The sequence below is a fragment of the Cheilinus undulatus genome, linkage group 20 (assembly GCF_018320785.1).
Source record: "Cheilinus undulatus linkage group 20, ASM1832078v1, whole genome shotgun sequence".
NCBI lineage: Eukaryota > Metazoa > Chordata > Actinopteri > Labriformes > Labridae > Cheilinus > Cheilinus undulatus.
The window spans coordinates 404,490-425,726 of record NC_054884.1 but is presented as its reverse complement, the minus strand read 5'-3'; the positions used below and the strand labels follow the sequence as shown (position 1 = coordinate 425,726).

The 21,237-nt window shown below is 41.6% G+C and overlaps 1 protein-coding gene across 2 annotated transcripts; it reads right to left on the bottom strand.

Moving 5' to 3' along the window:
- Window positions 1–659: 659 nt before the first annotated feature.
- LOC121528728 (transmembrane protein 238-like) lies at window positions 660–20,348 on the bottom strand. Of its 2 annotated transcripts, none has more exons than XM_041816293.1 (2): window positions 19,695–20,348; window positions 660–899 (listed from the first exon to the last, which is right to left on the bottom strand). In XM_041816293.1, exon 1 carries the CDS (start codon window positions 20,246–20,248, stop codon window positions 19,703–19,705), a length of 546 nt encoding a protein of 181 aa, XP_041672227.1. In that variant the 5' UTR covers window positions 20,249–20,348; the 3' UTR covers window positions 660–899; window positions 19,695–19,702. The 2 variants fall into 2 exon arrangements, with proteins under 2 accessions (XP_041672227.1, XP_041672228.1); XM_041816294.1 differs by lacking the exon at window positions 660–899 and adding an exon at window positions 7,244–7,342.
- Between the last annotated feature and the right edge of the window lie 889 nt (window positions 20,349–21,237).

Below are 21,237 nucleotides of genomic sequence, written 5' to 3'. Positions count from 1 at the left end.
GCGGAAGTTTCCTCTTCGTGTTGGACTCAGCTGCCAGTGTTTGTCAGTCTTTTTTAACCCTGACCCTTGGTGCTGGATCTCAAATATATCACCGTCCCCACCGCCTTACCCTGAACCTAACAACTCGGGCTTTGATGCCTAAGCCTGACCTTAGACGTACGGACCGGGTGAGACTTCTGGTATGGATTGGATGCATGTCGGCCATCTTGTCTGCATAAAAGTACTCTTGGGATTTTCTGCAGTGACCGAAGTCAAGAAAGAGTCGGAACAGACGGGACATTAGAAATACACTGGGGGTGTCATTGTCTCCCATTACCCCTACATGGGACTTCTAACTGGGCCCAAACGGTTCAGACGGGAGCTTTGCAAGATGGATTCACCGGTGAGAAACACGGAAACGGGCGAATCATCTGCTTTGTGAGGTTAGAAAGAGGCTGTTATTGCTGCCAAACGTGCCTCAGTAGTGAGCAAAAGCCCTGAAAGCTTATGTCAGTGATATTTCCGTTTTTTTCCTCTTGCTAAAGTTACAAACATTTCTAAACTTCAGTTTTTTCTGTTCATTTGTTCATTATTGACAATGAAAAATCTTCCAGACTTTAGGAAGAGAAGAAACTGTCCATGGAATCAAACACTGAACCACATCCAGGTCTTCAGTGTAAACTTTATTCCCATATAAAATAATTTACATCAAAAACAGCAGATAAAAATAGAAATTTACTATGTACATGTGAAAGACCTTCTTTTGTTTGTGCACAGCCCGTCTGTGTGATGGAGGGCTTTTCCCTGATTTAGAAACGTCTTCTTCATTTACAACATACAAAGTGACTTCAGCTTTCAGTCTGTTGGAGTTTTAGGAAGCAGCACGAGGAGGGACGCCATCCTCCAGCCCCCGAAGACACCTGGAGAAGGAAAGAGGAGGGTTACACTGTCTGTCTACAGCTTCAAATGACAGCGCACACTGTCAAAACAGTGTGATTAGCCCTTTAATTTCCTCTCATAGCAAACACTGCTGGCCTGTTTCCTCTTAGACAAGCTTTTGCTTTGAAAGAGCCAAAACTCCTGAGTCCATTTTCTCAGGTTGAGAGCATTTTCACACCACTTAATCTTTATAATGGATTTATTTATTATTCATTTATTCATATCTATAACGGTGACAATGACATTAGTTCTCTTTGAAGGTCATGGTTTAAGGTTCTGCATTAAACATTTTCACTTCTGGCCACACTCATTTCTCCTCATAGCAGAATGATGGCGGGGCATTACACAGACTCAGTAGACCAGGGGTGTCAAACTAAAGGCCCGGGGGCCAAATCCGGCCCGTGGGACAGTTATATCCGGCCCGCAAGATCATATCATGTTTTTATTCTGCCTGGCCCACCAGTCCGAGGTCTGCAGATTTACTCCAGCATAAAAATGTAAACTTCACCTCGATTATTTAGAATTTCCCTGTCAAGTCACAAAAATCTGACAAAGTTAAAAGAAAGAAAAAATAGATAAAAATGTGGGGAAAGAAATTAATCTGTGTTTTTATTTCCTATTTTCAATTTTGCATCTCAAGATCATGACTCAAACTTATAATTTTAACTTTTCATTTTATACTTTGACCTTTCAACTCAGAATTTGGACTTTATGTATCACATTTTAATCTTTAAAATTCCCAATTTTAAATTTTTAGTCATATTTTGACCGTTTCAACTCCTTCCTTTGGCTTTTTAATCCCATATTTGGACCAATCAGACTCACTATTTAAAATTTGACCTCATATTTTGACTTAAACTTTTGATTTCTACGCTCTCCTCATATGTTTGCTCTTTAAAAACATTATTTTTAATATTTTGTTCTGATTTTTTTAACTCATAAGTTGGACTTTATATCTCAGATTTGAGCTTTTAAACTTATCATTTTTACTTATTTGAATTTCTAAATGATTTATCATCAGTGCTGTTTTTTCCTATTTTAGTACTGGTGAGAGTGTTGTTGACAGTTTAAGGTTGTGTTGAACCTCGTAGGCTCTCAGGTTAGACCAAGTCCAGAATCCAGTCCTTGCTGTGACTGAGTTTGACACCCGTACAGTAGACCATGTACATATTTAAAAATACACCTATCTCTGATGTCAAGGATAGAAAATGTTACTCATATGTCACGTTGGGCTTTTGTGGTTCATTTATTATCATCTATTATGGTAAAATACATTTACTTTACAGTCTACAGTCTACTTTTATCTTTTCATTTGTATTTATACAGCATCAGTCAAAATCAGTTAGATTTAACAACAAAAATCATTTTCAACACCAACACTGGGTGAATGTCCCCTCCACAGTCATGATTTATTGATGACATGCACGTGTGCAGGATCATTGAAACGGGAGCTTTTTAACGACCCTGTAAAGTGAAAATAGATTTACATTTAGGTCTGATGCATGACAGCTCGTTGTGTTATGAACCCCTAAATCAAATTTCAGGCAACTAAAACAAGTGTACAAAATTCAGCTTCAAAATCAGTCAAATCTGCTCCAGGATGGTGTGGGCGTGTCTGTTGAATGAGCTGAAGCCACGCCCACTCAGGAGAAAAACAATCCTCCCAGATTTGAAAAATGTTACAATCTGAATGTTGCCTGGTAAATTTGGTAAATTTACCTCACAGTGAACAGAAAAACAACATTTAACTGACTGTTAACTTTGAATTAAGGCAGAGACATCAGCTAACAACAGACTGGACTGAGATGAGCTGCTCTGGGATGAGGGGTGGGGCTATTCCCCACTGTGGGCTCATGACATCATGATTCCACATATTGGCCCCGCCCACATTAAACCCAGCCAGGAGAGAGGTAAAAACGTTCTAACAGTCTAAATTTAGAATTGAGTCCCATGTAGATCTCAGTGTTTTCACACGTGTGCAGCAGCCATGTTTAATGTCTAGAGGGCTAGGACACAAACTTTGGTTACGGGTCTTTAACCCCCTTTCACCACTGTTTCTGTCCCTTTATGCCACTCTTTCCCACTCTATGCCCATTTTTTCCACTTTTATTCACTTTTGAACCTCATTTTCCTACTTCACCTAGCAATTTTTGAAACTTTTTCCACTTTATACCCTTTTTGCCACTTTTTTAACAGCTTTTCACCATTCACCATTCACCACCCATTTTGGTACCCTTTTTGCATTTCTGTAACCCATTTTTGCCTTTTTCAAAAATTTCTGCTACTGTATTTTACCTTTAGCCACTTTTTCCCACGCTGAGTTCATTTTTGCCGGTTTTTGACCTGTTTTTACAAGTTTATCTGGTAACTGTTTTTTCCTCTTTGTCCTATTTTGTCACTTTTAACCACTTTTCACAATTTTTTTTATCTTGCTGCATTTCTATAATTTTTTTGGCCATTTTATTCCTATTGTTGGTTCTTTTGAACCCCTTTGATCACTGTTTCACAAGTTATGCCACTTTTTCTACACCTCTTTCATTTTTTCCACTCTTAAATTATTCCACCAATCACATGACCACATCAGGATGTTCAGTGTGTTTCAATCAGAGACTTCATGAGTTTAAGTCAAGAAAAAAGCTCTGCAAGGTCTCTTACAGGACATTTAAAGGTCATGTGACACCCGGGGTACGGTGGTCTCCAAGGGTTAAAATGTCCAGTCTTACTGCATTTTTGACATGATGCTGCAGACTTCTGCAAAGTTCACTCCCAGTGATTGGACAATCAGAGGAAAAATGAAGTAAACGTTCTGTTCTGAAGCTCACTCTGAGAGGCCTACACATGAGCTATCAGACCCCTGATTACTGCAGGTTTAGATGGGATTTCTAAAGCCACATTCTGGACTCAGATGAGACTCTGAACTTCTTCTTGCAGCATCTAAAGCAAACAGTAAGCCATACCACTGCAGAGTAACGCCTTTAATCCTTGTGTTACACAACGACATGAACACCAGCATAGGTAATGCTAGAGCCAATTAAAGTTAAGCACAATTTCTCCTCCTGCTACCTGAGTCTGAATGTCATCACCCAATGCATGATGGGGAATGATGTAATAATTAAGGCTGAGGGTCTGAAGGATGCAGCGGTGATGTTGACTGTAGGTGGAGTCTGGGCTCACAGAGGAGCGTCCAATCATAAACATCCACTCTAGGACTGATGAGGCTGAGGGTCTGAAGGATGCAGCAGTGATGTTGACTGTAGGTGGAGTCTGGGCTCACAGAGGAGCGTCCAATCATAAACATCCACTCTAGGACTGATGAGGCTGAGGGTCTGAAGGATGCAGCAGTGATGTTGACTGTAGGTGGAGTCTGGGCTCACAGAGGAGCGTCCAATCATAAACATCCACTCTAGGACTGATGAGGCTGAGGGTCTGAAGGATGCAGCGGTGATGTTGACTGCAGGTGGAGTCTGGGCTCACAGAGGAGCGTCCAATCATAAACATGGACACTGAGTCACAGTTTCATGAACAGTCAGGGCTGTCAGAGATCAGCAGAGGGACTCAGGGAGTTTAAATCCCATTCATAGTCTCCAGAGTTAGGATTATTATCCATGATTCATGACGTAAAATAACCACAAGCTACCTGAGTGTGAAATGATGGTACGAGGCTTGAAACTGGTGGCCCTCCAGGGCCAAAGCTGGCCTGCCTTCAATTATATCTGGTCCAAAAGATTATTTTCATGCTAACCTTTTTAATGACAATGCCATGACTGATGGGTATCATTTGTTTTTTCTGATGCCAGTACTTAACCAGTACTCTAGAGTGGTACCAGTACCTACACGGTGCCTGAATCAAAACATGATTATGGTCAACGGCACTAGAAATACTGTTACAATTGTATGTACAACCATGAAATTAGTTTAAAAAAAACCTTGTCTAATCCTGATAAACTGTATTTTTTCTATCACAACTCTTCCTTCTACTCCACTGATCATCAACTGGTGGCCCGGGGGCCATATCAGGCCCCCCAAAGCTTCCTGTCCGGCCCCCAGAAGATCATTAAATTCAGAAAAGCAGGAAAAGAAAACGTTGTTTTAAGAGTTTCCTTTGGCTTTGAATGTCTGCAGCTGTTAAATCCACTCCAAAAGCAATTAATAGTCAAATAGTTTTAGAATGACATTTGATCTGTTTTTACAGAAATTCACTTGTCAGTCATTATTAGTAATTATTAAAAAATGGTTAAAACTGGCAAAAATGTCCAGATGGAGTGGTGGAAATGGGTTAGAGAGCAGCAGAAATGCGCTATAAGCGTCCAAATGGGTTGTGGAGTGGCACAAAGGGACAAAAACTTGCAGAAAAAAAGGTCAGAAGAGGTTAAAATGTGGCAAACATTAGTATTAAAGGAAAGAAGGGGCAAAAAGTATATCAAACATGGGTTCAAAGTGGCAAAAATGGTGAAAAAAGTAATGAAAAGTAGCAAAAACAGATGAAAAGTGGCAAAAATGGACAAAAGAGGGATAAAACAGGCAAGTAAAATGGTTTGAAGGAGTAAAGAATGGCAAAAAATAGGGTTAAAGAGGCAAAAAAGGTCAAAAAGTATCAAAAATGTGTTAAAAGAGGTAAAATGGAGCAAAACTAGCCGATGGAAAATCAGTGAAAAGACAGAGAAGTGGGTTAAAGAGAGATAAATAGCAAAAAGTGGTAAAAATGGGTTAAAAGAGGCACCAAATGTTGCAGAAATGTCAGATTGAAGCAGTGAAGTAGTGGAAAGTGTAATCATGGGCTCATATTGGTGCCAAATCCTGACTGTTGAAGGCCCGTTCTTTCCAGACAGCCTGTGGGCCGGCCTGCCTCCTGCTAGTCTACAGCGTTAGAGGTCAGGATAAACCTCACTGGTAATGCTAAAAATGCTATAAAATAATACGTTAATCAGAACAAAATGCTGATGTAATTTTTCTTTATTTGGAAGTCCGGCCCCCAGAGACTAAATCTGGCCCTTGTTCAGGTGTTCTTGCTGAGCCCTGCTCTACTCTTTTAAATGTGTTAGTCCTGCAAGAACTTGCTAATGCCACCTGACAATTGTAACTATTCATTTGTTAATACTGCTTTGTTTTATTTTATTTGAAGTGTTTTTAAGTAAATTTAAGTCATCAAGTTAAATATTAGAATCAAACAGTTCAGTGAAAAAGTAATCGCCCCTCTTGTTAAATCATGAGTTAACTGTGATTAACCTCAGTTTTTGGAAAGCTGAGTTCAGTCTCACTGGCCACACCCAGGCCTGATTACCTCCAGATTAGCTGAATGTAGAAATCCCTTAAATAGAAGCTGTCAGACAAAGTGAAGTAGGCTACAAGATCTCAGAAAGAAACGCATCACACCACCATCCAAAGAGATTCAAGAACAAATGAGAAACAAAGAGACTGAAATCTATCAGACTGGAAAAGGTTACAAAGACATTTCTAAGGCTTTGGGACTCAGAGAACCAGAGAACCACGGTCAGAGCCATTATCCACAAATGGAGAAAACTGGGAACAGTGGTGAACCTTCCCAGGAGTGGTTGGCCAACCACAATCTCATCCCTCTGAGCACGGCTGGGATAAGGTCAACATTTTTGAAACAGAAGTTTGGACGAACCAAACAGCTGTATTTGTGTTTGTGCCTAAAGCTGCCATGAGCAGAGAGACAGTGACAGTGAGTCCCAGCGTCCTGTGACAGAGCAGTCATACAGACGATGTGATTTCCAGATCGTTCCACAGCGTTTAAAGAAGCTGGAAACACACCGACACCTCTGCACAGACATGAAGGAAGTAGTGTGACTGATGATGAAGACGTGTCTGCCTCCACCACAGCCTCTGTCCTCACTAACTGTTGGATTTACCACTCAGCAAACATGCTCTAGTCCAGTGGTTCTCAACTGGTGGGTCGGGACCCAAAAGTGGGTTGCAGAGCAGTTTTCAGTGGGTCATGACTAGGTGTCTGAAAAAAATGGAAGCAGAAGTCCTAAAGTCCTCATTGGACATGCATCAATACCTATTATTTTACCCTGTTTTACTGTGAAATTGTGTAAATTTAAACGTCTGATCAATATTTCAACTAATGTATCTCCTTTTCTTTCAATAAATGGCTACTTTCCCAATGATAGCGAAGTAATTTCACAAGTTCTCTGGAAAACTGGCAAAAACTGACACATAATGATGGGAAAGAGGTTATAAAATGTCTGTTTTTGCTCGAGTCTCCTAAAGATCATCACATTAATCTCAGTGTGTGTTACAGAGGAGACAGTCCATAAAGCTTCCCTCTACCTGCAGACTGATGACACACACACGACCTTAAAGGCCAGACTCCCTGCAGACACTCATCTGGTTTCTTCATGATCATTCAGAGGAAAGGCTGGCTTCAGGTAGACCGTATACACTCCTGCAGGGAAATCTGTGATGATAAGTAGCAGTTTCACATGTTAGTGTGTGTTTACTGCTCTGTTGAAATTAAAATAGAATTACTCAGCTAAAGGCAGCAGTTCTGGGTGTCCAGGAGCTTGTTCATGTAATTTAGCTCTCTGCTGGTGTGGTGACCTCTCTAGGTTTGATGACACAAACAGAGCGATGCTTTAGTTAACTAGCTGTGGATCAGGTCAGCAGGCAGGCTTGTCTCTAAATCAGTGTGAGTCAACCAAAGAGCCAAAATGGTGAAAAATACATTTTCACAATCTAAGTGGTGAAAAATGTCAATTACAATAAGTTAAAAGTGGCAAAAGTGGTCAAAAAGCAGCAAACACTGGGAGAAAAGTGGTGAAAAAGGGCAGAATATTGCAAAAATGGGTGGGAAGTAGGGGTGTGACGAGACACTTCTCTCACGAGACGAGACTTTACACTTTTTTAATTTTGGAAAAAAAATACCTGGCTGGAAAATATGTCTGTTATACAACTGAAAGTCATAATTACAAAGCATTCAGGTCTATTCAGAAATATTTAAACTAAGTATTAATGATCCAAAGAGTGTTTTGTCTAACTTTGACTCAAACTGTACATTTTAATGCTCTTCAAATCAAACTCATGTCATATAATACTTAAATGTGCATAAGAAAAGCAATTAGATTATTTTAAAAGTACTTTCAGCACTGTTTACAACCAAGTAGCAACCTCCGGTCCTAAAAAATGAAGCCAATGTGGAAGTGCAAAAAATTGCTATACCGCGACTGTCCACTTGAGGCTGACTGCAGGAACACCGGAAGTTCTGTCTGAACACATGTTAAACAGCCGGTTTTGACTCACAAAATAAACTGGTTTACAGCCTGGTTCAAAACACCAAACGTGTCTCATTAGCTAGTGTCTTATTGTGCTCCCACTGTACGGGGGGGGTGAATTTTTTTGTACCACGATCGTTTGGATTATATTTAGGATAAACCTCACTTCACGGTGATTGGTGCGTCTCATTTGATTGACAGATAGCTCAGCAGGCAGAGGCTCCGTTTCTGTCAACCGGAATGCTAGCTAGCAGGCTGACAGGAAGTCACGCTTAGTGGGCGGGCCGTTAGGTTGATCTAAAGTTCGGTTTAGACCGCGATTTCAATATGGAAGCATCCACAAATGGGGTTCAAAAGCCGTTTGAGTCCGCCTATTGTAAGCAGACGACTGACGTCACACGGGGTTTGTCCAATTCTTTCTACAGTCTGAAATATAAAGAGCTGCATCAGTAGAATCAAATATTTTCACATCCTCTTTAAGGACATCCATATTTAAAACACTCTAAATAAATCTTTAAGTCAATAACATGTAATTTACAGAAATAGATTATTTTATCGTTTTGTGGTCTTTTTTTCTCATATGAGCTTTAATGATGCACAGATGAGCGTGTGTGTTAGTGTGTGTGCGTTGGTGAGAGAGTGTGTGTCTCTGTCTGCTGTCAGACAACAAACGTCGCGTTTCACTGACGCTCTGACTTCGCTTTTTGGAGCTACTCTATGGCGCTCAGAGTTAGTTTAGCTAAGTTTACCACTGCAGTGTGCAGACCCGTTGCACTGCACACGTTAAGCTTCTGACTGATCATACTCACAGCCAACAGCTGATGGATGCGTGACCGACGGTGAGACGAGAAGGAGACACGACGAAGCAGCGACTCAAAGTTACAAAGTCACAAATAGCGGCACTACGAGTGAGTCTGCACGCATACACGGACTAAATAAACGCTGTATTCTCCTCACGGAGACTGCACAGGCTTTCACCAGCAGCATTTCATCAGTTCACACCGTTATGATGACGCATAGGCGGATCATGTGTGGCCCAGGTAGCGCACGTGGGGGGGTAGGGGGTGGGGGGGTGGAGCGGTGATCTTAATGGATACCGGATCAGCTCCGTTTCCTCATTAGCTCTCTCACCAACAGTTTTAAAGTGTCCAGGCCATGTTTGTGATCTTTTATAGCTTCAGTTTGGTTTTGTTTTCTGTAAGAAGAGCTGCTGCTCCAAGTGTCTGCACAATAATGATTTTTCTGTGACGAGAAATCTCGTGTCATTTGATCTCACACTCCTTGTGGGAAGTGACCAAATAATAAGTTAGAGGTGGCAAAAAATTGTCAAAAAGTGGCAAAAACCTGAAAAAAGTTGGGAAAATGGCTTAAAGTCAGAAAAAAAGGTGGGAAATGGGCAAAAAATGTCATCTTATTGCCAAAAGCAGCTTAAATGGGCAAGAAGTGGCAAAAAATGAGTTACAGGTGGCTAAAATGGTCCGAAAGTGGCAAAAATGTAGCTAAAATGGTCCGAAAGTGGCAAAAATGTAGCTTAAATGGTCTGAAAGTAGCAAAAATGTAGCTAAAATGGTCTGAAAGTGGTAAAAATGTAGCTAAAATGGTCTGAAAGTGGTAAAAATGTAGCTAAAATGGTCTGAAAGTGGCAAAAATGTGGCTAAAATGGTCCGAAAGTGGTAAAAATGTAGCTAAAATGGTCTGAAAGTGTTAAAAATGTAGCTAAAATGGTCTGAAAGTGGCAAAAATGTAGCTAAAATCATCTGAAAGTGGTAAAAATGTAGCTAAAATGGTCCGAAAGTGGTAAAAATGTAGCTAAAATGGTCCGAAAGTGGCAAAAATGCAAAAATAGTCTGAGAGTGCCTAAATTGGCAAAAAAAAAAAAAAAAAAAATGGAAATATGGGTATTATATGGAATTTAACTGTAAAAGGCAGCTTAATGGGTGAGAAGTAGTAAAAATAGGTAAAAAGGGGGCAAAAATGGCAAAAAGCAGGATGAAAGTGTCGAAAATGGGACAAATATTTCAAATTTAGACATAAAGAGCCACAGATCATCACCAAAGAGCCACACGTTGAGTATCACTGGTCTAATACATGGGGGGGGGGGGGGGGGGCTCTAAACACAGAGTAGGGCTGGGTCACACGTGTGGTCACAGAGAGAACAGCGGTGGTCAAGAAGAAGGCGTGTGATTGGTAGAAATCAGATTTCTTTAACGGCTAAAGTGCATGTTTGTAATGAACTTTAGATTAAAGGGGTATTTCATATTTTTTCATTTTAAATCATATCTTGACCTTTTAAACTCTTGATTTGTATTTTGTCTCATATCTTGACCTTCAACCTCATGATTGTAACTCTCTGTCTCATATATTTGCCTTTTAAAAACTTTATTTTGACTTTTATTTTTGTATTTTGACCTTTAGGACTGAAAAAGTTGACTTTTATCTCAGATTCTCAGCCTTTAAACTCATTTATTTATTCAGCATGTATTTGACAAGGACATGGACTATTTCTTGGCCATTTTAATCCCATTGTTGCCTCTTTTGAACCCTTTTCACCGTCGCTTTCACAGGTTATGCCACTTTTTTCTACACCTCTTTCATTTTTTCCACTTTTAAATGATTCCACCTGACCACATCAGGATGTTCAGTGTGTTTCAGTCAGAGACTTTATGAGTTTAAGTCAAGAAAAAGGTCTCTTACAGCAGGGGTTCTCAACCTTAACAAAACTAAGAACATTTTTCAGATTTACACTGTTGCCACTTTGTACCAGTTTTGCCTAATTCAAAGCCATTAAAACCCATTTTTGTCCAGTTTAAACTCTTTCCACCACTTTTTTCTGCCTGTTTTTGCCACTTCTAAATCAAATCTTGCCACTCTCTGTCTATTGGCTCTGTTGACACATTATTACCACTATTAACCCTTTTGCCACTTTTTACACCACATTTCAAAAATTGAAAAGCCCATCTTTGCCAGTTTCTGACTATTTCTATCAATTTTAATCCCATTTCACCAAATTTCCACCTATTGTTGCCACTCTAACGCCATTTCAGCCAGTTTTAATCCCCTTTTACCACTTAGTGTGCCCATTTTTGTCACTTTAACCCATTTTTGCCATATTTTGGTTATTTTTTGCCATTTTTTATGTAATTTTTTGGCATTTCTAACCTATTTTAGCTATTTTTAACATATTTTAATTCTGTTTTTAACTAAAGGTTTTACATTTTTAAGAGGGCTACTTACTACACAGATGAATTAAAATGTGTTTCTTTGATAAGAGTGGTTATTATTCAGGTTAAATATAAAACACCACTGCTTAACTTTACAATGGACCAGGATTTTGCGGACCCCCAGTTTGGCTGGGCCCCAGAAAGCTCTCCCATTTTCCCCTACTGGGGGAATCATGTTTGCATGCAATGCATGCAACATACACCCCAACACCTCTCTCTATGACCTTTGACCTATACCACTTCAGATCTTCTCTGAGTCAGAGAGAGGGGTTTAGATAGATAGACAACTGGAACCCTTAAACCTCAGCAGCTAATGGCATGGAGAAATAAACGTATTCTGGGCTCATGCTCACTGAAACAAATGTGTTCTGGTTAAAAACGTGACTGAAGATCAGTGAAGTAATGAAGCTTTGTTTGAAGAATGGTTTTAAAGTTTAGAGCTCTGGTGCTGTATCAAACATTTGTTGTTAGTTTACTGAAAAATCAACCCTGATATTCAAATATGGGCTCTACGATTTCTGGTCCATGTCAATAAGCTGGTCACTTCCATTACACTGCATTGGTGCCTCTGGGCCGTGACGGCGTGCTGCTCTCTGCGTGGTTACAGGCTGAAATAAAGCTGGAGTGTGAAGGTGAGCAGGAACGGTCAGCCTCATTAATTAGAAGCTGCCACGGGCCGTTTCTCTGCAGCCGAGCAAGAGAGAATAACATGAATATTAGTCCTGATATTCATGAGCAGACCGGCTCCTGGGGGGGTTTGTGGCTTCACTCTGGGTGTCATCAGGTCCTGACAACAATGCCAGCGTCTTGTGGTTATAGCGGGGGTGAGGGCTCACGGAGGGCCGCTATAGGACGCCAGCAGTGATGATGAAAGAGTTACAGCTTTGGTGGCGAGCGGCTAATGGCGTGCAGAACAACAGCAGACTGACAGGCAAGGTGAACGCGGGGCGACACGCTGAATATTTATGAAGCCCAATTAGGAGTGTTTGTTGGCTCCACAGGCCGACTTCAGCAGGATCAGACGGATTCACCCAGCAACAGGTTAAAGAGTCGGGGGAGTTAGGAGGATTTAGACGTCTCTGTGGCCAGAGCAGACAGCAGAGAGGGCGAGGAGGAGGGGGATAGGCCTGTCATGATAGCACAATCCTAAACTTCCACATGATTCCAGTTCAGTCCAATGACACACGTTTGGTTCTATTCCTGCAAACATCTGCCTCACATTTTACCACCACATTATACAAGAAGAAGATCAGACCAAGCACTCAGGGCAGGGGTGTCAAACTCAAGGCCCGGGGCCAAATCCGGCCTGTGGTGCAGTTATAACTGGCCCTAAGGTCTGAGGTCTGCAGATTTCCTCCAGTATAGAAATGTAAACTTAACCTTGATGATATCAAATATCCTTCATTCATAAAAATGTTAAACAACAAGGAGTAAAAATAAGCAGATCAAATGAAATGTGGGAAAACAAATTCATTTACTTTCATTTCATATTTTCAATTGTGCATTAACAATAATGATGTCGACCTATTATTTGGATTTTTATTTCATACTTTGACCTTTTTCAATTTATGATTTTGACTTTTTATCTCATATTTCCATGTTTTCAGTTTATTGATATATTTTACCTTTTTATGTGCAACATTTTTTATTTTAAACCATATTTCTTCCTTAATAACATGATTGTGACTTTATATATATATATATATATATATATTTGCCTATTACAAGCATTATTTTAACATAAAATTTGGTGTTTTGACCTTGACTTTTATCTCATATTTTGACCTTTTTCTATTCATTATTTGGACTTTTATGTCATATTTGACCTTTGAGGTTAACAGTTTTAAATATTAAGTCATATTTTTGACTAAAAACATGATTGTGACTTATATATATGTATGCCTTTTAAAAGCACTACCTTAACATCTCATTTTGAGTTTTGACCTTTTGACCTTTTGATCTCAGATTTTGAGCCTTTTAACTGATCATTTGACTTTTTTTAAAATCTCAAAATCATTTATCATCATTACTAACTTTTTCCCAAAATTTATTACTGGCAAAAAATGAGGTTGACCGTTTATTGTGGACCCTGCTAGGCCCTCAGGTCAGACCCAGAACCCGGCCCCTCCTGTGACTGAGTTTGACACCCTGACTTAGGGGGGAGCACACAAGCACAGCAAGCAGAGCACACGCCAACCAGAATCAGCCAAACTTCAGGATCGGTTCTGTCATCAGCTCCAAACACAGGCAGAGGCACTGCTGCTGGAAACAGACACTCACACACACAGAGGCTTTCTTCAGGACGGAAACCAGAGGGCCATGTTTAAATACTCCGGGACAGGGTGTTACCAGACGACCTTACAGCACAGCCAATAGAGTCTTTCTAGCTTCAGTATTCATGAAGGTCATGAACTCCAACACACTGCCTCTATTCTGGGATGAAGGTTTGTCAGTGAAACCACAGCAGGGCATTCTATGCTTCTCACCTGTTTCATGAGATTAAAAAAAAAAAATCATGTTTTCCATAGAAGTCAGACCTGTATCCATGTAGAACAAACCTAACCCAGGTTTTTATCATTATAATTATGACAGCCTCACTTTAACCAGGTCCCAAACTCTGCCCCCCCCCGTCAGTCTGAGCCAGCGATACTCAACCTGTGGCTCTTTTATGTCTTAATGTGAAAAAGTATTCCTCCAGAAAACCTTAAAAAAGAAACTTTGACCTCAGAGATGAATAACATCAATCCGTTTGTTTCCCAGACTAACCATAACCCCCTAACGCTAACCCTAACCCCTAACCCTAACCCTACAGAAGGCTTTCACTGCCACACTTAATTCTCCCATTTATCCTATTTTTGCCACATTTATCCCATTTTTGCCTTTTTTCACCATTATTTGACACTTTTCACCCGATTAAGCTATCTTTGCCATTAAATACCACTTTTTTCCTACTGTTTTGCTCATTTTGCCACTTTTTCATGACACTTTTTCACAGTTTTTGCCCTTTTTCACCATTTTTCGCCCATTTAAGCTGCCTTTTTTATTGAGTACCATTTGTTTTTTTTGCCCTATGTTGCCACTCTTGACTGCTTTTTGCCCATTTTGTTCTCTCATTTTGTTGCCATGTTTTTGTCACTTTTGGACCATTTTTCCATCTTTAACTTATTTTTATTGCTACTTCAAGCTGTTTTTGCCACTTTTTCACCTCTTAGATTGTGGCTCTTTCAAAGGTATTTTTGAACAGCTTGTCTCTTTGGCTGAGCAGGGTTGAGCAACACTGATATAATCCAGTCTGCTTCCACCTGGTGTAAAGAGCCAGCTCAACATCGAGCATGAGGCACAGAGCGACCAGGGTCTCAGACCGTCACCACAACATGGACTTGATCTGAATGTTAGCGTAGCACTGTTGTTGTTCACTCTCTGCAGCCTTAGCAACTGGTTCACTAAGTACTAATGCTAGCATCAGCAGGATAGTGGAGGGATGAGGGGGGCAGGCCTGTCTCTGAAATACTGAGGATAAGGCCGTGGTTCAGTCAGTCTGAGAGTTTGACATTAAATGTTACTGCTGTAGGTTTCTCATCAGTGGCGTCTTTAGATCACTGCTGATAAACCCAGAGAATAGACCCTGAAAAACCCAGAGAATAGACCCTGATAAACCCAGAGAATAGACCCTGAAAAACCCAGAGAATAGACCCTGATAAACCCTGAGAATAGACCCTGATAAACCCTGAGAATAGACCCTGATAAACCCTGAGAATAGACCCTGAAAAACCCAGAAAATAGACCCTGATAAACCCAGAGAATAGACCCTGAAAAACCCAGAGAATAGACCCTGAAAAACCCAGAGAATAGACCCTGATAAACCCTGAGAATAGACCCTGATAAACCCAGAAAATAGACCCTGAAAAACCCAGAGAATAGACCCTGATAAACCCAGAGAATGGACCCTGATAAACCCAGAGAATGGACCCTGATAAACCCAGAGAATGGACCCTGATAAACCCAGAAAATAGACCCTGAAAAACCCAGAGAATGGACCCTGATAAACCCAGAGAATGGACCCTGATAAACCCTGAGAATAGACCCTGAAAAACCCGGATATTGGACCCTGATAAACCCAGAGAAAAGACCCCTGATAAACCCAGAGAATAGACCCTGAAAAACCCAGATATTGGACCCTGATAAACCCAGAGAAAAGACCCCTGATAAACCCAGAGAATAGACCCTGAAAAACCCAGAGAATCGACCCTAAAAAACCCAGAGAATGGACCCTGAAAAACCCAGAGAATAGACCCTGAAAAACCCAGAGAATGGACCCTGATAAACCCAGAGAATAGACCCTGAAAAACCCAGATATTGGACCCTGATAAACCCAGAGAATAGACCCTGAAAAACCCAGAGAATAGACCCTGATAAACCCAGAGAATAGACCCTGAAAAACCCAGAGAATAGACCCTGAAAAACCCAGAGAATAGACCCTGATAAACCCAGAGAATGGACCCTGATAAACCCAGAGAATAGACCCTGATAAACCCAGAGAATAGACCCTGAAAAACCCAGAGAATAGACCCTGAAAAACCCAGAGAATGGACCCTGAAAAACCCAGAGAATAGACCCTGAAAAACCCAGAGAATGGACCCTGAAAAACCCAGAGAATAGACCCTGAAAAACCCAGATATTGGACCCTGATAAACCCAGAGAATAGACCCCTGATAAACCCAGAGAATAGACCCTGATAAACCCAGAGAATGGACCCTGAAAAACCCAGAGAATAGACCCTGATAAACCCAGAGAATAGACCCTGATAAACCCAGAGAATGGACCCTGATAAACCCAGGGAATGGACCCTGATAAACCCAGAGATTGGACCCTGATTAACCCAGAGAATGGACCCTGATAAACCCAGAGAATGGACCCTGATAAACCCAGAGAATGGACCCTGATAAACCCAGGGAATGGACCCTTATAAACCCAGAGAATGGACCCTGATAAACCCAGAGAATGGACCCTGATAAACCCAGAGAATGGACCCTGATAAACCCAGAGAATAGACCCTGATAAACCCAGAGAATAGACCCTGATAAACCCAGAGAATGGACCCTGATAAACCCAGAGAATGGACCCTGATAAACCCAGAGAATGGACCCTGATAAACCCAGAGAATGGACCCTGATAAACCCAGAGAATAGACCCTGATAAACCCAGAGAAAAGACCCCTGATAAACCCAGAGAATAGACCCTGAAAAACCCTCAGAATGGACCCTGATAAACCCAGAGAGCGGACCCTGAAAAACCCAGGGAATGGACCCTGATAAACCCAGAGAATGAACCCTGATAAACCCTGAGAATGAACCCTGATAAACCCTGAGAATAGACCCTGATAAACCCAGAGAATGAACCCTGATAAACCCTGAGAATGGACCCTGATAAACCCAGAGAATGGACCCTGATAAACCCTGAGAATGGACCCTGATAAACCCTGGGAATGGACCCTGATAAACCCAGAGAATGAACCCTGATAAACCCAGAGAATGGACCCTGATAAACCCAGAGAATGGACCCTGATAAACCCAGGGAATGGACCCTGATAAACCCAGAGAATGGACCCTGATAAACCCAGAGAATGGACCCTGATAAACCCAGAGAATAGACCCTGATAAACCCAGAGATTGGACCCTGATAAACCCAGGGAATGGACCCTGATAAACCCAGAGAATGGACCCTTAAAAACCCACTGAATGGACTCTGATAGACCCAGAGAATGGACCCTGATAACCCCAGAGAATGGACCCTGATAAACCCAAGGGAATGGACCCTGATAAACCCAGAGAATGGGCCCTGATAAACCCAGAGAATGGGCCCTGATAAACCCAAGGGAATGGACCCTGATAAACCCAGAGAATGGACCCTGATAAACCCAGAGAATGGACCCTGATAATCCCAAGGGAATGGACCCTGATAAACCCAGAGAATGGACCCTGATAAACCCAGAGAATGGACCCTGATAAACCCAGAGAATGGACCCTGATAAACCCAGAGAATGGACCCTGATAAACCCAGAGAATGGACCCTGATAAACCCAGAGAATGGACCCTGATAATCCCAAGGGAATGGACCCTGATAAACCCAGAGAATGGACCCTGATAAACCCTGAGAATGAACCCTGATAAACCCAGAGAATGGACCCTGATAAACCCAGAGAATGGACCCTGATAAACCCAGAGAATGGACCCTGATAAACCCAGAGAATGGACCCTGATAAACCCAGAGAATGGACCCTTATAAACCCAGAGAATGGACCCTGATAAACCCAGAGAATGGACCCTGATAAACCCAGAGAATGGACCCTGATAATCCCAAGGGAATGGACCCTGATAAACCCAGAGAATGGACCCTGATAAACCCAGAGAATGGACCCTGATAAACCCAGAGAATGGACCCTGATAAACCCAGAGAATGGACCCTGATAAACCCAGAGAATGGACCCTGATAAACCCAGAGAATGGACCCTGATAAACCCAGAGAATGGACCCTGATCAATAGACGGTTGGTGACTTTTTAAAAGAATTATTATCATAAAAGGAAATATTATTATTATTATTATTTTTATTTTTATTGTTGTTGTTGCTGTTGTTGTTAATATTTTTTTTATTTATCTATTATTTTAATTATTATTATTTAACTGGAATCACAGGAAACATCACCTGCTCTGCTCTTACAGTTTTATTATTATCATCATTATTATTATTATCATTATTATTATTATCATTATCATTATTATTATTATTATTATTATCATTATTATTATTCTCATTCTCATTCTCATTATTATTATCATCATCATCATCATCATCATTATTATTATTATTATTATTATTATCATCATTATTATTATTATTATTATTATCATTATCGTTCTTCTCATTCTCATTCTCATTATTATTATTATTATTATTATTATCATTATTATTATTATTATCATTATCGTTATTCTCATTCTCATTCTCATTATTATTATTATTATCATTATTATTATTATTATTATTATTATTATTATTATCATTATTATTATCATTATTATTATTATTATCATCATTATTATCATTATTATTATTATTATTATTAGTATTATTATTATTATTATTATTGTTGTATTTATTATTATTATTATTATTATTGTTGTATTTATTATTATTATTATTATTATTATTATTATTTGCTCTGTTCTACTCAGACTTTGTTTTTGCCCAGTCAGCACTTCTCCCTGCTCACTTCCTCTAGTTTGAGGCTCCAGCTAGTGTGATGTGTGGGACTCTGAGATACTCTGATGTGGACTCTGAGATACTCTGATGTGGACTCTGAGATACTCTGATGTGGACTCTGAAGTACTCTGATGTGGACTCTGAAGTACTCTGATGTGGACTCTGAAGTACTCTGATGTGGACTCTGAAGTACTCTGATGTGGACTCTGAGATACTCTGATGTGGACTCTGAAGTACTCTGATGTGGACTCTGAAGTACTCTGATGTGGACTCTGAGATACTCTGATGTGGACTCTGAAGTACTCTGATGTGGACTCTGAAGTACTCTGATGTGGACTCTGAGATACTCTGATGTGGACTCCGAGATACTCTGATGTGGACTCTGAAGTACTCTGATGTGGACTCTGAAGTACTCTGATGTGGACTCTGAAGTACTCTGATGTGGACTCTGAAGTACTCTGATGTGGACTCTGAAGTACTCTGATGTGGACTCTGAAGTACTCTGATGTGGACTCTGAAGTACTCTGATGTGGACTCTGAGATACTCTGATGTGGACTCCAAGATACTCTGATGTGGACTCTGAGATACTCTGATGTGGACTCTGAGATACTCTGATGTGGACTCTGAGATACTCTGATGTGGACTCTGAGATACTCTGATGTGGACTCTGAGATACTCTGATGTGGACTCTGAGATACTCTGATGTGGACTCTGAGATACTCTGATGTGGACTCTGAGATACTCTGATGTGGACTCTGAGATACTCTGATGTGGACTCTGAAGTACTCTGATGTGGACTCTGAAGTACTCTGATGTGGACTCTGAGATACTCTGATGTGGACTCTGAGATACTCTGATGTGGACTCTGAGATACTCTGATGTGGACTCTGAGATACTCTGATGTGGACTCTGAGATACTCTGATGTGGACTCTGAGATACTCTGATGTGGACTCCAAGATACTCTGATGTGGACTCTGAGATACTCTGATGTGGACTCTGAGATACTCTGATGTGGACTCTGAAGTACTCTGATGTGGACTCTGAAGTACTCACGTGCTCTGTCAGAGGAGTCTCTCTGCTCGGTCTGCCTGCAGGGTCACGTCTGAGGTCCTCAGGACTCCCAGCTCCACGTTCTTCTCCTCAGTCCATCCTTCAAAGCCGGAGTTGCAGTGACCCGACACGGCTCGGACACTGCCTCTGCCGTCCTCCCAGCTGATCCGAGCTGGTCCTGAAGCTCTTACTGTCCCGTTCGTGTCCTTCATGCTCCCCGAACTCTTCTTCATCCCCTCCCCGGTCTCCACAGACTTCAGCCCCCCCTTGGAGAGCCTCTCGGACAGCTTCCTGGCCCAGTGCGTGAAGCTGATGTCCAGAGAGCCGCGGCGCTCCTCCGCGTCCAGCGGCACGTTCCCGGTGTACCAGAGCACCCACCAGACCAGGCTGAGGAACATGATGACGGAGCCCGTGTAGATCAGAAAGTCTCCGTAGAACCGGCCGCTGACGTTCAGATTCCCGAAAATCCCGACCAGCAGCACCACGAAGCCCGCGGCATCAAAAACCACGGCCAGCAGGAAGAGCAGCGCGCACCGCCCCACGCAGCGGGGGGCCATCACGGAGAGGACCGGAGCCGAGGACCCGAGTACCAGAGCCCAGCACGGAGAGGCACATTTCACCTCTCTCCACCTGTGCTACGTTCACCTGCACACAAGCCCCGCCCCACAACACGTCACAGGATCAAGTGGGCTCTCAGGGGGCTCATAACAACAGGATGCGTTCAAGGACACCGCGGAAATTCAAAATTCGGCCTAATTTAACAACTTTTATCCGTGTAAGCGCACTAGAAGATGGAAATAACCTCCAATCACAGCTCAGACAGGAGAAACGATGAAGTTGTTCACTGGAACCTGAAACCTCTGAACTCTCAGCAAATGTTTCATGTCCGCATTGAGGACTTTAGCGCCAAATATTCACAAGACAACTAGAAACAGTAACTCTGAGTCCAACATTCCTCATTTTTCAGCCAGGCTACATGGTCCTGTATCTGAGGCTACATGGTCCTGTATCTGAGGCTACATGGTCCTGTATCTGAGGCTACATGGTCCTGTATCTGAGGCTACATGGTCCTGTATCTGAGGCTACATGGTCCTGTATCTGAGGCTACATGGTCCTGCATCTGAGGCTATATGGTCCTGTATCTGAGGCTACATGGTCCTGTATCTGAGGCTACATGGTCCTGTATCTGAGGCTACATGGTCCTGTATCTGAGGCTATATGGTCCTGTATCTGAGGCTACATGGTCCTGTATCTGAGGCTACATGGTCCTGTATCTGAGGCTATATGGTCCTGTATCTGAGGCTACATGGTCCTGTATCTGAGGCTACATGGTCCTGTATCTGAGGCTACATGGTCCTGTATGGTCCTGTATCTGAGGCTACATGGTCCTGTATCTGAGGCTACATGGTCCTGTATGGTCCTGTATCTGAGGCTACATGGTCCTGTATCTGAGGCTATATGGTCCTGCATCTGAGGCTATATGGTCCTGAATCTGAGGCTATATGGTCCTGTATCTGAGGCTACATGGTCCTGTATCTGAGGCTAC